At 49.0% G+C, this 16517-nt stretch overlaps 1 protein-coding gene across 5 annotated transcripts in view; it reads right to left on the reverse strand.

Annotated features, from left to right (window-relative positions):
• Positions 1-16517, reverse strand: part of TNK2 (tyrosine kinase non receptor 2) — a 99853-nt gene that overhangs the window by 41467 nt on the left and 41869 nt on the right. For 3 of the 5 annotated variants that reach the window (XM_033150902.1, XM_033150903.1, XM_033150904.1), the window contains 2 exons: positions 3782-3959; positions 956-1026 (listed from right to left, as the gene is read on the reverse strand). In XM_033150902.1, the coding sequence (XP_033006793.1) occupies positions 956-1026; positions 3782-3959 (249 nt within the window). Of the gene's footprint in view, positions 1-955; positions 1027-3781; positions 3960-15891; positions 15990-16517 lie in introns of those variants that run through there. The other 2 variants (XM_033150901.1, XM_033150900.1) reach the window with 1 other exon arrangement.

Consider the following 16517-nt stretch of genomic DNA (forward strand, 5'->3'; position numbering starts at 1 on the left):
AGAAGGGGGCGCCAGAGGGACAAAAAGCGCCTGGCTCCCATCTGACGGTTCAGCAGACAGGGAGGCGGTTAATTATTTTGAGCTTGCAACTAATCCTGAAAACTGCAATCGATTAGCCAAAGTGCCTTGGGAAATTAACCTTCCGAGGACAGAGGTCTGCATGCCAATGGCGGCCTCAGTGCATCTGTCCACGAGCACAGGTGTTTTTTTTGTTTGTTTTTTAATCTGCTCTTAATGCAGATTTCTTTCTTTGATTACTGGGGCTTTAAGTTTAGCTTGCATTGTGTTCTTGCATTAGTTATTTATTTGTTGCATTTAAATCCGACCTTTTTCTCCGAGGAGCTCAAGGTTTGACAGCCCTAGAATCACAGAACAGTAGAGCTGGAAGGGACCCCCAAGCATCATCTAGCCCAACCCCCTGGCCGCAGGTCCCAAAGGCGATGCGGCAGCCATCTTCGAATATCTGAAGGGCTATCTCCCGCTCCTCATTTTAATCCCCTCGTTGGTCCTGTGAGGCAGGTTAGGCTGATAGCCCAGAGTCACCATTGCCGAGTAGGGATTCGAACCCTGGACTCCCAGGTCCCTAGCCTGCTGCTCTAACCACTACTCCACACTGCTTTGTTGCACATTTTGTAAATATGCCACCTTAGAGACCCCACGGTGCACAGCTGGGTGTGCATCTTTTAAAGGAACGAATAAGCAAATAAACAGAGCGTGGAGGCTGAAACATAACACCGGCCAAGCTAGAAAAGTGACAGACCTTTCAAGCTCGAAATGCAGCTACAGTTACAACCTTCTACTACTGCATTTCAGCTTTCTTTCTTTAAAAAATCGGTTACGGGAGACTAGCAATGTGCCTCTGGTCATTCCTTAAGAAACAACCACCCAGCGGGGATTTTAAAGACTGCTTTTAAAAAACTAAGTTTCTAGCCCTCTTGAGTACAGCTGCCCTTACTTTGCTCATCCAAGATTTCCGCTTGCACACAGCCTTCCTCCTCTTGACGGCTTCCCAGAGGCGCCTCTGACCTGTGAAAACAAAAAGCGAGGGTCAACCAGTTGGGGGGGGGGGAGACTAGTCAGTTCCCGAAGTATCCACACGGACACCCCAATGCCCATTGCATGCATGTGCCCCACATCCCCAGACTGGATGTTTCATTGTGGCAGGTAATTCTGCAAAGAATTACCGAATATTGTAGCTGAAACACCCCCTAATCCACCTAGCTCCAAGACACTACAGTGCAAAGCACATGGTAAAGGTAAAGGGACCCCTGACCATTAGGTCCAGTCGCGGACAACTCTGGGGTTGCGGCGCTCATCTCGCATTACTGGCCGAGGGAGCCGGCGTACAGCTTCCAGGTCATGGGGCCAGCATGACAGAGCCGCTTCTGGCGAAATGCCGTTTACCTTCCCACCGGAGCAGTACCTATTTATCTACTTGCACTTTGACGTGCTTTCGAACTGCCAGGTGGGCAGGAGCTGGGACCGAGCAACGGGAGCTGACTCCGTCGTTGCGGGGATTCGAACCGCCAACCTTCTGATCGGCAAGCCCTAGGCTCTGTGGTTTAGACCACAGCGCCACCCTCATCCCTCAAAGCACATGGTACAAGCAAACATTTGCAACATGGCCCCCGCGTGTTTTTCATAAATGAACACCAGCTAAGTCAGCGTTTGGATACGCTCCTTTTGAGTAGTGGATCAACTCGGGGCGGCGGGGTGGGGGAAAAGGTTCTTAGCCCGCCGGTCAGTTTTCTGCTCAAAGCAGCCCTGAGGTTCCAGATTTGCAGACACAAATCCAGCGCCCTGTTAGAGGGGAGTTAGTGGGGGTTCATTTTTGAGCAAGAAAATGCCTGGTAGGGACAGGGCTAAGCCACCCCATTCCTTCTCTCTCCTCCCACTGAAACTCAGGCTCCCAAGAGAACCGCTTTTCATTTACTGGTGATTCTTTTTTTAAAAAAAAAAATAACACCCAACCCACAAAACCTGAAAGGCTTTATTTCATACCTCTGTGTGTCACCTACGTTTTGTCCCGTAAAGGTTTGCCCAGCAAATTCCTGGCTAGGCATTCTAAACTGCAGGTGGCTATTTAGTGGGGACTGGGATCATTGTTCAGGCCTGCCTCTTTCAAAATAAAGGCATTTTTCTTTTCTTTTCATAACCTTGACTCCAAAAGGGGCAATAAGGTGTCATGCATTTGTTTTAAAAAATACACAGAAATAAGAATTCATGGTGCACTTCACATTTATGTGGCCCTTGGGCGGTGCGGTGCAATCCTGCACATGGCTGAGTTCTGTGCTACTCAGAGGGCCTTCCAGACACGGTTTTTTAAAAATAGAATCATAGAATTGGAGAGTTGGAAGGGACCCCTGAGGGTCATCTAGCCCAACCCGGAGAGTCCGTTCCCCTGTCAAGCGGTTCTTACCGTCAGAAAATTCTTCCTTATGTTTAGTTGGAATCTCCATTTGGCAATTTGAATCCCTACGGAGCAGCGGAAAACACGCTTGGCTCCCTCTTCCGTGTGACAGCCCTTTGGAGATTTGAAGATGATTTATACTCGTGATGGTATCGGGGCGGTTAGACACAATCCTGCTTTCTATGTTTTGCCTTTGTGAAACTCGGCACGGAGCCGGATAGGTGCAACACAGGAACTGGTGGCTCCACCTGTCCTTACCTCTGGCTCTGCCTATCCTCTACCTCCACTTCACTAGTTCTATAACCTTGGAACTCCCTGCCTATTGATATCAGGCATTAACATTCTATGGCCTTTTAAATACACTGTATGTCTGTGGGAGGGTGTTTTCTGTTTGTTTGTTTGTTTTGCTTGTGTTTTATTATGTATTCGGTGTTTCCGTTTTGTATTTTTATGTTGCAAACTGCCCTGTGATTTCTGAGTGAAGGGTGGCATGCAAATTTAATAAATAATGGCAATACCAATTTGTGGCTGGTTTAGAGCGCTGTGCTCTGAGCCGCTTGGGCTTGCCGATCGGAAGGTCGGCGGTTCGAATCCCCGCGACGGGGTGAGCTCCCGTGGCTTGGTCCCAGCTTCTGCCAACCTAGCAGTTCAAAAGCACACCAGTACAAGTAGATAAATAGATACCACTCCGGCAGGAACGTAAAATGACATTTCCATGTGCTTTGGCTTCTGTCACAGTGTCCCGTTGTGCCAGAAGCGGTATAGTCCTGCCGGCCACAGGACCTGGAAAGATGTCTGTGGACAAACGGCGGCTCCCTCAGCCTGAAAGTGAGATGCGCGCTGCAACCCCATAGTCGCCTTTGACTGGATTTAACCATCCAGGGGTCCTTTACCTTTTTACCTGTACCTTACCTATACCGGATCATCCACACACATCTGGTGTGTGGATGATCATCTAACATCTGGAGGGCTCCTCTTGCACTAGAGAGGAACCAAAGTGGGACAGAAAATAAAACCAGACATTTGTAGTACAAAAAGTTACAGGATTTCTGTAGCAAGTTGCGGGACATGCACTGATTGGCAAGAACCAGTGTGTCCGCCTCAAAACTGCTGAAAGCAGGATTCCATATAACTACCCTGAGACCTTCCCAGAATCAGAGATTTGTCGAGTTAGAAGGGACCCCCAAGGGTCATCCAGCCCAACCCCCCGCAATGCAGGAGTCTCAGCTAAAGTATCCATGAGCAAAAATCGTCATCAACGCACAATATAAAGGACACCGGGATTTGCTCCAAAGCGTCCTCCTTCCCTTTCACTTCCGATCCCGTGATGCTGCCTGTTGAGTCGGCGTTCAGTGGCGGGGACTCACTCACCAGGCCTCCCCATGCCAATCTTCTCCAGATCCTCGTTCTTGACATATTCAAAGTGCGAGAGGCGCGTGACGTTGAGGTCGTCGCGGATGCGCAAGAAGTACTGCTGCAGCTGGACCTCGGTTAACAGTTCCAGCAGCCAGTCCGTTCCTTCATCTGCTTGCATGCCACAGCTCAGCTTCTGCAGGGAAACAGAAGGAAATAAAGTCAGGCAGGCGAGGGGGGGGGGTTTCCATGGTTTTAGGAAACAGTCACCCCCCCCCCCCAACTTCTCCTCGGCTGGGGAGCAGGTAGAGTCCCAGGAAATCTGGAGAGCCAGAATTATGAATTTTGAGCAGGCGAGTATGAATGGATCATCAATCTTTACCATCAAGGGCAAAAAGGAGAAATGTCATATTCAGTACGTAGGTGAAAACTATAAGGGACGTACGCAAACATTTTAGAAATCATAGGATCATAGATCTGCCGTTTTGGCCTCAAAAGCAAAACACTTTAAATCCGCCAATTACAGCCCGTCAAGATTATCAAGAACTGCTACAGCGATGTCAACAGACTAAAGGAGAGAACTTCTATGGCAGGGGTGGCCAACTTCCAAGAGACTGTGATCTACTCACAGGGTTAAAAATTGGCAGTGATCTACCCCCTTTTGGGGGGTTCAGGTCAAAGTTGTTGAGCTTTTTTTAGGAAGGAAAGCCCTGTTTTTTTGGGTTCACGTAAAAGTTGTTGAGCTTCTTTAGAGAGGAGGAAAGTGACATTGAGCTTTTAAAAAGTTTTTTATTTTTATCTTTATTTGCGTTTGGAACATTTGTTGTATAACTGTGGCAAACATTGTATATCTGATAAATAAATGACAATTTTCAATAAAAAAAAGGAAGGAAAGCCCTTTTTTGGTGGTTCAGGTCATTTTAAGGGTGCAGGGCAAAGAAGTTGAGGTTTTTTTAGGGCAGCCAAAGTTTTTTAGCTTCTTTGGGGGGTAACCACTGATCTACCAGTGATCTACCACAGACGTCCAGTGATCTACCGGTAGATCACGATCTACCTGTTGGACATGCCTGTTCTATGGAAATACACAATGGGGATTATCTGGGGTGGGGGGCCCTGAGCGGCAAGGAGGTGGCAGAAGGGCTCCGGAGGTGTAAATGACCAGAAGACTTTGAAAAGCTGGCATCCCTGCCTCCAGTTCATCGCAAATGAATTAAACTATAAATAGTTTTAACTGGATTTTGGATAAATGGGGCATCAGCTGCTACTGTAACTGAACCTTGTTGTGTTATGGTCTTCCTTCGTGGGGCGTGCGAGCCCACGATTCTGAGCAATGCTTTTTCATAGACGAGGGAGGGGGCACTGGGTGTGTTTACGGGACCAAGCGGGGGGACGGGGTGGCCCCAGAAAGTTTGAAAACTGAGTCTGGTGGACGCAGCACAAGGTATATTCCTGCGCTGCTTGGTGCATCCACCGTGGGGATCCGAAGGCGATCTGGAAGTTTTAAACACCCCTGGTTTTTTTGTGCAGAAGTTAATCATTTAAACAGAGCGCGGCTTTGTCCAGGGATGGGGGGGGGAGGAGGGGGGAGGATGCACCAGCCCTCCAGATAAGACCAGAAGCTCCTTTGCAGGAGGCTTGGAACAAGCCAGCTTAAAGTCAAGGTTCCTCATCTATCTCCCACAAATGGGTCGGACAGAGGAAGGGGGCATTTGGGCCTGGCCTTTCCCAGAGGGCAGCCGAAACCCCATTAGCCCCCGGCCCTGCTTAATGGACAGTAATAGTTCTCCTGGCCTGCTTCCCAGCCTCCCGGAGGAACGTGTGGCTCACAGAAAAAGGCCTTCTGTTCTCACTCTGAATGATTCCACATTTGCTGCACGGTCCCCCGGAGTCTGCCAGTGGAGTCGGGGGCCGGAAGGAATCCCGGCCAAAAGGAGTCTGGATTTCGCATCGCGGTGGGGGAAGAAGAGACCGGCGAGCCGCGCTCGCTGGGAAACGGGGCTGCTTGGGAGGAAGCCTGTGGTTTTCGGGGGGTCTCCGGCCGCAGACCGTCTGGAGAAGCGATGGTGGCCGAAAAGGGCAGGCAGGGAGGACAAGGCGCAGGGAGGATTGCGGAGGTGGAGGAGAGGAAGGAGCCACGGAGGAAGGAAAGACGACGACGACGTACAGGAACAAGAGTCAGAGCTGTGGAGAACTGTAGAGATGGAAGGGTCCCTCAAGGGTCATCTAGTCCAACCCACTGCAATGCAAGAATCCCAGCTGAAAAATCCCTGGCAGATGGCCATCCAACTTCCCGTAAATGAGTCCACCAACTTCCACAGTAGGCCTTTCCACAATGGATTGGCTTAGTGTCAGAAGCCCTTCCGAATGCTGAGTCAGAATTTCCAGTCTTGCAAGTTGAATACAGTGGTACCTCGGGTTACAGACGCTTCAGGTTACAGACTCTGTTAACCCAGAAATAGCGCTTCAGGTTAAGAACTTTGCTTCTGGATAAGAACAGAAATCGTGCTCTGGTGGCGCAGTGGCAGCGGGAGGTCCCATTAGCTAAAGTGGTGCTTCAGGTTAAGAACAGTTTCAGGTTAAGAGCGGACCTCCGGAATGAATTAAGTACGTAACCAGAGGTACCACTGTATGTCGGTTCAGGTACCACCCTCTGGAGCAGCAGAGAAAACCCTGCTCCGACTTCCATATCACACAGCCCTTCGGAGAATTAAAGATGCTGTAATCTCCATTGGTGGCGCTGTGTGAGGGAGGGAGGGTGGCCTGGGTTAGCCAATGTGGTGCTGTCTCCAGTCAACGGGGTTGCTATCTGCAGTTGATGGGAGGCGTAGGGACCACATCCGCTACCCCAGATATACACGCTTATTCACAAATGTCCCACTGAATCCGGTGGGGCTTATTCAAATTTCAGCCTAAGGCACAACCTAGCAAGCTCATGGCGATAAATATACTGTATTCCAGATCTATAACCCGATCTCTTAGTCGCTAGAGACACTGGCTCAAAAATACACTTACATAACACACACACAAAGATACACATGCTAACATTAACAATCGGCTGCCAAGATTGCTTGTATTCCTCTTCCCTCCCCATTGCTCTTTCCTTTAATGCCGTGTCTTTTTAGAGTGTGAGCCTTAGCAACTTTTTTGAAAACAAAGAATGGGGAGAAGGGGGAAATAATTCTTAGGGGACACCGAATGATTCAGCACCTCTGGAATCTTCCTCCCCGGAGAACAAATCCTATTGATCCCTACGGCCCTCTCTCAACTGAGGTGGGCGGCAACATGGATCAGGGCCCTTTTCACTCATGGTGCCTCACGTTTGGGACTCCCCCCATCCACCCATTCGCCAGTCCTCGTTTTTGAGGACCTTTATTTGTCAAATTTATATCACGTCTTTCCGTCCAAGGAGCTCAAGGCAGCACACACGGTTCTCCCTCTCCCCATTTCATCCTCACAGCGACCCTGTGAGGTAGACCATTTCTGCATGCTCCCCCTTCCAAGACCTCCAAGCTTCCCATGGGGTTTGACGATGCCCGCTGCTGCTACCAAACCGACCCCTGAACAAATCGATTAATAAGAAAACCTGCTGGGTTTTGTTTCTTGAAAACAGACAAAAACACGAAGGACTAGTATCTTGAGGGTGCAAGTAGAGACCACCCCAGAAAAGGGACGCCGCAGAGTGTTTGCACGTAGGGCTCAAGGAGTGCCCCCGTCCCGTGCCCACAAGAGCTGGGCTTTCTAAAGCAGCCTAGGGCACACTTCTTGGCACAAACCCTGGCACGCACGCAGAGACGGCTTGTACCTGGGTTCAAGGTGAAGAAACCTGGTCGGAAGCAAATGCAGGTGGCGTCTCAGATGAAAGTAACAGCGAAGAGTCGCAGGGAGAGGAGGCTCGAAGCCAGCCCTCTCTTCCTGCCCACTTTTCCACCCAACGGTGCCATGCCTTGCTGGTGCCCAGAGGTGATGTCACATCCTGTGGGCTCCGTTGCCCTGCCCAGACTTCTCCTCTGCACCATTTAAAGCTTCACTGTTTGCAGGCGTTTTAAAATGAAAGATTTCTCCGCTTGGAAAACAACAACTATTCCATATGTATATAGTCTATCTCACACACACACACACACACACACTATTTCTAAATGGCCACACTCGTGCGTGCCAGCACACTTGTGCTGACGGTGTCTGCGTAACGCCCTGGAATTAAAAACATTGCACGCTATCACAATAAATAAATCTGAGGCTTCTTTTTGCACCGTCTGAGCAAGAATGACACCTCTGAGCATGTGCGGAGCTCCTGGCTGCTGCGGAACCACTATACGCTCTGCCGCGCAGAACACGTTTAGAATTTGCCAATGAAAAAGGACACAGAATCGTAGAGCTGAAAGGGGCCCTGAGGGTCGTCTAGTCCAACCCCCCCTGCAATGCAGGAATCTCGAACCCACGACCCTGAGACGAAGAGTCTCACGCTCTGCCAACCGAGACACCAGACTTCTCCTAAATATGTACTGCCGAATAACTGAAGAAATAAAATGAATATTTCTTATGAAGCTCTTCACCAATGATGGTAAATATTGTGCTATGCTACAATATTGGTTTCTGGCCATTTTCTGACTGAGGCTATCAATGAGTTGCTATTTATAAGGAAACAAGGCACAGGCCTGGATCCGCTGGCCTTTTCTCTCTCTTTTTTTGCACTTGGCATCTTCACAGCCGAACAGCAAATGAAGTCACAGAGCATAAAATTATGGTTAATCTGAGTCGCGAATGGTTGCCGTCCCATCCTGAAAGGAGGAAGCTATAGCCAGTTTTCAGGACGAGAAGGTGGCCCTTTGAGAAAGACCCTTCCCCACCCGATATTGTTCCCCACAGAACCCCACAAGTCTACCTCATATTATAATACACTTTGATAATAAATGTAGGTGTATCAAAAGCCCTGTATTGCCCCCAAAGCAGCCTGCCCAGACTTTGAGATTTTATGAGAAGGCCCATTTCCCACTCCTGCTATGGGGTGGGGACGGGGGACGACCCCAAGGGCCTCAAAAATGACAGCTCTCTGAGAAACTGCTGGGAAAGTCTTTACTCTTATCACAAGAACACAAGTAGCTACACACACAATGCAAAGCGCAACAGCTTCTGCAACAAAATGTATTTATGTGAAGGCCATGCAGGCAGGATGAATTATGCTTGAAGCGCTAAAGTGAAATGTATCTAAATGAGTTTTGCTTCCTTGAATGAGGTAATGAGAATGGTTTCTATGCAGGATTGGAGAAAATTTTAATGCTTTGTGTAAGAAACCTATAAGTAACCCCCCCCTCCCCCAGGGCAATGGGACGGGGTTCAGCCTTTGTGGAAGTGACCCCGCTGAACCTATTGCTTTGCAAAGTAATAAAATCGTTAGACTCTTATCTCCTCCTGGCTCCTGAGTTTTAATGGCAAGACCCAGGAACTACGGGCTTTGTTTGCCTGAAACACTGCCAGCTTCACAGACACTTTTGGTGAGGACGCAAGACAGGGCCTTCTCGGTGGCTGCTCCTAGACAGTGGAACTCCCTTCCACAGCCTCTGCCAAAGCGGAGCCTCGAAAGCCTGGGGCAAGAGTCATTTTGCCCTCTCTGCTTTGCTCTCGCCAACCAGCCAGCAAAGTCATTTTTTGTTCCAACAGACCTTGGGCGGCTAACTGGCTGCTGCGAGAGGGTCTTCTAGGGGTGCTGTTCTTCGTGTGTGTTTTAAAAATGAATCTAAGTCATTTTGGCGCTGCTTTCAATAGGCTCGTTTAATTGTTTTCAACCGTTTGTTGTTTGGTTCCAGATGCATCCGCTTTAATGTGCGCCGTGAACCGCCTTGCATGGAGAGAGGCAGGGCACAAGCGAGACAAATCAATGGGCGTAGATGCATTTTGACGGCAAGCTAATGTTTACTGCAGGACATTTTCCGCATAGTTTGCCGTGGAAAAGCAACATGTGGATAGAGTTAAGCTGGACTCGGGTAAATGGGTGTTGGGAAGTTTTGCAAAAGGCAGCGGAACCTGTTTGGCCGAAGGTGACAGCAGGACACTAGAAAGGCGTGCATTTGAGAGGTGGGAATAGGGAGGCAAGTTGAGAGGCTTCCCTGAGCTCACAAATGCTGAAACTGCTTTATCAAGGCCCCTGATCATGTGAAGGACAGATCCTGAAGTTGAGGCTCCAGTACTTTGGCCACCTCATGAGAAGAGAAGACTCCCTGGAAAAGACCCTGATGCTGGGAAAGATGGAGGGCACAAGGAGAAGGGGACGACAGAGAATGAGATGGTTGGACAGTGTTCTCAAAGCTACTAACATGAGTTTGGCCAAACTGCGAGAGGCAGTGAAGGATAGGCGTGCCTGGCGTGCTCTGGTCCATGGGGTCACGAAGAGTCGGACACAACTGAACGACTGAACAACAACAACGATCATGTGTTTTACAGATGTCCAAGTGAACACACCAAGCATCGCTCTGCAGAGTTCCCTCCCGATGTACACGGAAAGTTGGAGGGAAGAGAGGATCTGTGCAATGGGGTTTCTGTGCACACACCTCTCCCTGCCAACACTTACTGCATTTGCACAAGCCAGAGCTGGTGGATCCATGCGTATCCCTTGTTTCCTTATAAGTAGCTTATCGTGAGAAGTGAGAGCTGGACCATAAAGAAGGCTGATCGCCGAAGAATTGATGCTTTTGAGTTATGGTGCTGGAGGAGACTCTTGAGAGTCCCATGGACTGCAAAAAGATCAAACCTATCCATTCTCAAAGAAATCAGCCCTGGGTGCTCACTGGAAGGACAGATCCTGAAGCTGAGGCTCCAGTACTTTGGCCACCTCATGAGAAGAGAAGACTCCCTAGAAAAGACCCTGATGTTGGGAAAGATGGAGGGCACAAGGAGAAGGTGACGACAGAGGATGAGATGGTTGGACAGTGTTCTCGAAGCTACCAACATGAGTCTGACCAAACTGTGGGAGGCAGTGGAAGACAGGAGTGCCTGGCGTGCTATGATCCATGGGGTCACGAAGAAGCGGACACGACTAAATGACTAAACAACCACAAAGCTCATCGTTCCATGGCTCTACCTTGCAAAAATCCACCGGCCTTTTCTTTTTTACGCACTGATCATCTTCACAGCCAAACATTGACCGAAGAAACAGATCCTAAAACTGAAATAATAATAATAATAATAATAATAATAATAATAATAATAATAATAATAATAATAATACCCTACCAATCAGACTGGGCTGCTGCCGTCCTGGGCAGCTTCCCAAAAACTAAAAAAAATTAGTAAGGCAATCCTATCAGATGCGTGGAAAATCCAAAGAGAGATTTTGCTGAACCAAGCTTCAATTCAGCAGGTGAGATCGGGTTTTCACAAGTGTGTCTGGGTTTGCCAAAGTGTGGATGAGCGCTGACTCCCCCGCTGAATTCAGCAGGACTTGCTTTCAAGCAGACACGTGCAGGATTGAGCTGTGCGCATTTGAATGATCCACCTGCACACAGAAAACTAGCTCTTCAAGGTGACGGCAAAGCTTGCCTCCTCCCTGACCTTCTCTGTTTCCGTTGGCAGGGAGCTCCTTTTGGACCAAATTCTTTTGTGTGCCTTATTGGCAAAAGTCTACATTATCCCACTTTATAACACTCATGGCTTCCCCCAAAGCATCCTGGGGGTTGTAGTTTGTTAAGGGTCACCTGACGCCTCTCAGCAATCATAAGAAACTACAGGTGTGGGCCAAAACATTTGGAGAGGTCCCAGTTTGGGAAAGACTGCTCTAATGGGTTTTTAAGGGGGTCGGTGATTGCACAAAAACTCCGGGAAGTGCATTTGAATGAATGTGGACTGCCCTGCTCCAGAAGCATGCTATGGGTACAACAAATGCATTTTCCTTCTCTAGGTTAGCATTTCCTTTTTACAGGATTCTCCGTTGTGGGATCTCCGCTCCGCTCTGCTTTTTAAAAGGCCATCTGGGCTTGATCTGCAAGTGGAGCAATGAAGCAACTCCCTCCATCCTTGGCTCGCTGTTCAATAGCTGGTAAACTGCCCTCCCAGTTCAACATCTGGCCCCGATTTCAGGGGAAAGCAACAACAATGGCATTTGTTTGGCTTTCCGATCACAGCTGTGCACACTCACTCTGCTGGAGTGAAGAGACCCTTGCAGCCCGAGACCAAGGACCCATTCACACCAGGAGGATACAGAGGTTATTCTCTGTCGCTGTGCTGAGATGGATGCCAGGAGGGATGGAGGGCATGTTTACTCAAAGGTAAATCCCACTGCGCTCAATGGGCTTGGCCAACTCCCTGGTTTAATCGTACAGCCTCAAGGCTCGCAGGCTATGAAGGACTTGCTCACAAATTGATTGACAGCTGCACGAATTATAATACAGTGGTGCCTTGGTTTACGAACCTAATCTGTTCCGGAAGTCCGTTCTTAAACCAAAGCTGTTCTTAAACCGAGGTGCGCTTTCCCTAATGAGGCCTCCCGCCGCTGGTGCCCTTCTACCGTTTGGCTTCTGTTCATAGACCGAGGTAAAGTTTGCTAACCGGAGAACCTACTTCTGGTTTTGAGGAGGTAAAGGAGCTGAGGCTCCAAGGCTTTGGCTACCTCATGAGAAGAGAAGACTCCCTGGAAAAGACCGTGATGTTGGGAAAGATGGAGGGCACAAGGAGAAGAGGACGACAGAAGACGAGATGGTTGGACAGTGTTCTCGAAGCTACCAACATGAGTCTGACCAAATTGCGGGAGGCAGTGGAAGACAGGCGTGCCTGGCGTGCTCTGGTCCATGGGGTCACAAAGAGTCGGACATGACTGAACAACAAAAAGGTAAAGGGACCCCTGACCGTTAGGTCCAGTCGCAGACAACTCTGGGGTTGCGGCGCTCATCTCACTTTATTGGCCGAGGGAGCCGGCGTACAGCTTCCGGGTCATGTGGCCAGCATGACTAAGCCGCTTCTGGCGAACCAGAGCAGCGCACGGAAACGCCGTTTACCTTCCCGCCGGAGCGGTACCTATTTATCTACTTGCACTTTGACGTGCTTTTGAACTGCTAGGTGGGCAGGAGCAGGGACCGAGCAACGGGAGCTCACCCCGTCGCGGGGATTCGAACCGCCAACCTTCTGATTGGCAAGCCCTAGACTCAGTGGTTTAGACCACAGCACCACCCGGTGCCTGTGGTCTAGCGAAAAGGAGGATATGAAGGAAGGCTGCCCATGAAAGCAACAGCCTGTGTGTTTGCAATCCATTGGGCCTCCCGCAGCCATGCCAATGCTTCTCTGCCCCCCTCCCTGCCTTCCTGGCTCGCCTTTCCCAAGAACCTCCCTGCCTCTCTCTCTCTCACCCCCCCTTCTTCCCCTGCCTCCCCAGACAGAGTGTGGGGTGGGGAAGGAGAATCTGCCTTGGTATTGTTGGGCTGCAGCCACTTCAAGCTGCAACGCGACAATACAGATTCTCTGTGGCGCAGCCCGGGCTAAAAATATATGGGGCTGCGTCCAGTGGGAGAAAGTGGACATCCCTTTTGCAAGAAGGGTGGGGAGGAGGGGGGAAAAGAGAGAGTTCCAGTTTCTGGACAAGAAGCATTCAAGTTTGGAGACTATTTGAGAGGCAGCCTGGTGCAACTGGGACAGGGCTGGAGACCAGGGTTCAAATCCCCCCTCGGCCATGAAGCTCACTGAGCCACCTGGAGACAGTCCCTGCCTCTCAGCCTAACCTACCTCACAGGATTGTTGTGCGGATAAAAACGAGAGGAGAAGTATGCAGGCCACCTTAAGCTCCTTGGAGTTGTTCCTGCATTGCAGGGGGTTTGACTAGATGACCCATGGGGTCCCAGCTCTACAATTCTTTGTTTCACAATTTGATCCTTTCACATGGTTTTGTTCTGTGGCGTTTTATGCATCGTGTGTTGCAGTTATTTCTATTGATTATCGTTTAGTAATTATTTCCCAGAACAAACTTAGTTGGTCTCTAAGGTGCTACATGACAATTTTTAATTTTCTTTTATTTATTTCGACTGCGTCAGACCAACACGGCTACCTACCTGAATCTAATTATTTCTTGTAATTGTTAAGAAAGGATTTCTGTTCAGTTATTATCTCGCGATATTTAATTGTATTGTGTGCTGTTCTAATGGATTATTGAACGTTACTTTATTTGACACGAGTTGTTCATTCTCACGTTATGTTTTTATTATGAATTCTTTGCATTGAGTCAGTTGGTTTTACGGTGCGTGAACTTTGTTGCTTCTCCAGCTTGCAAACTTCCTTGCGTATATGGAAAGGCGATAGACAAATCAAAAAGCGAAATGGGAGGGGTTGCGATGGATAGGAGGGGGTGGGGTAAAGGATGATTATTTAAAGGGGATATTATAAAGGCTGACCACGGAACTCCGAAACCAGAGGGAAAACGGTGCATGAAACATTTAGGTATTTGTTAAGATGTGATTTATTAATATCTGAAATTGGAATCAGAAGGAATATAGGCTACAGCATTAGAAAGTTAAGTTAAGAGAGGATATAAGAAGTTGTGATGTGGAACTTGATGCTTTGTTTGATAAGAATAAGATTTAAGATTAAGATTAGGTGTAAGAAAGAAGATTTTACAAGGTTACAAAGTTACTAAAGAAGATTAGAAATGAACGCAGAAGAGAGGACGTGAGGAAGTCCCAAATTTAGGATTATAAAAAGGATAAGGATGGATAAATAAGTGTTTTGTTTGTGTGTATTTTGTTTTGTATTTTTGTAGTGTTTGTATTTGTATTTTGTGTATGTTTATTGTTGTTAAAATCCAATAAATTCTTATTTTAAAAAAAGTGAAACGAAATAAAAATGGGATACAAATGTAATACTGGTAATAATAAAATAGTAATCCATCTGGCCCTGTTCGAAGTACGCAAACTCCCCCTGGACTCCTTATCCCTGCAGAATTATTATCATACACTGCACAGCTCACACGAAGTTGCAATGTGGCAGCTACTGTTTTGGAGTAATGAAACTGTTTTATCCTGAGTCCAACCATCGGTCCATCTAGTGTGATATTGTCCACACTGATATTGTCCACAGCGTCTCTCTAAGGTCCTCAGAACAGGATGTCCCCCAGCCCTACCCCAGAGACTGAACCTGGGACCTTCTGCATGCAAAGCTGATATTTTATTATCATCATCATCATCATCATCATCATCATGCCACCCATCTGGCTGCTCCACCATTGATATATAGCGAGAAAATGTCTCCATCCCTCTCTCCGACAGGTCAAGTCTGTGACAGGTGAGGTAGCAGTGGCTAAGAGAGTGCAGTCCAGGATATGTCTACTCAGAAGTAAAGCCCAGTGATTTCAATCGCACTTACTCCCAAGTAAGTGTCTATAGGGCCGGAGGCTGCAATCCTATGTACACCTTCCTGGAAGTAAGCCCAGCTGAAATCAGTGGGAGTTACTCCTGAGTAGACATGCAAAGGCTTGTGCTGAACTAACGCTCTGGATTGGAATCACACCGCTCCAAAATCCGCATCGTGGCACTAAGGACAGTGGCCAGCCTTGCAGGGTTGTAGCGAAGATCTCAGCAGAGAAGAAACTTGCAAGGAGTTTTTCCTGTGAGTCTACGGTTGAGAAAGGGTTTAAAAGCCGGGTCACTTTTGTCCAGATTCTGACACGCTTTCTGCTGTGCGCCACTGCTGCAGGGTTTATGCAATGTGCTGTGCCAGTCACATGTGAGGATGCACAGACCCAGGTTAGTTTTGCTTGCACCAGTCCCTACACCAGTCTCTGACACTAGAAGGTGGTTTCCCGTGAGGATCCCTAGACCAGGGGTGGACACCTTTTGGGGTCCTTGTGGTTGCTGAACTCCAGCTCCTGCCATCCCAGAATACTGACCCTGCGGCCTGCTGGAAGGCCGCAAGTTCCCTACCCAACCTCCTACCCCAAAGTAAAGCAGGACTACCCTTCCTTCAGCTTCCCGGAGATGGACCTTCGCAACCCAGACCAAAGCGGGGTGTGGCGGAACGGCGCCTACAGAGCAAACGGCTAAAGAGGTGGCTCTAGTAAGCCAGCCAGGCTGCGCGCTCGCGTAAAAAGCAGCAGGGAGGAGAAACGCCGAAAGGGAACGGAGGCTGAGCATTTCCTCGTTGCAAACGGGTTCTCTTACCGTGTACATGCGAAAGCGGGCCAGAAATGGGAAGGAGCGCCGCAGAGCCTCAAAGCGGCGCATCTCTGCCACCTTCCTCCTGTCTTGATGTGACCGACGCACCTTTTGGAAAGGGACCCACAACATAAACGGGAGAAGGTGGGGTGGGGGCTTCCCAGAGGCTGCTGCAGGATCCTTGCACTGTCAGCGGCTAGCAAAAGTCGCCAAAACCACCAGAGTTGCAGCACAATCCAAGCATTGGAGGGCAAAGGCACCCATCAATCCAGGGTCCTCAAAATGCTTCAGGGAAGGAACTCCACCGTGGATGACGGAGATGGATGCAATCCCAGGCAGTCAATGGCAGAAGCAGCTGACCTTTTTCGGGGAGACATCCTCCAGGCTGCCTCGGTGCCTCCCCAGGAAAAACCAAGCGGAGACTTCAGCAAGGGTCGTAGGTGTCAAAACTGCCTGTCCCGGCCTGCCTGAAATCTCCATGCTCAGCTTCCGATGCTAAGCCAGCTCAGGCTCCAACCTCCCGGCATCCGAAAGTTAACCCGAATCCTGACAGGTCTGGGATCTGGGTTCCTCTGGGCAGCCAGGGGAGGGAGAGAGCTTGTTGTGCGGTTCTGCACAACAGGACACTGTTG

The sequence above is a fragment of the Lacerta agilis genome, chromosome 5, assembly GCF_009819535.1.
Source record: "Lacerta agilis isolate rLacAgi1 chromosome 5, rLacAgi1.pri, whole genome shotgun sequence".
In the NCBI taxonomy this organism is placed as follows: Eukaryota; Metazoa; Chordata; class Lepidosauria; order Squamata; family Lacertidae; genus Lacerta; species Lacerta agilis.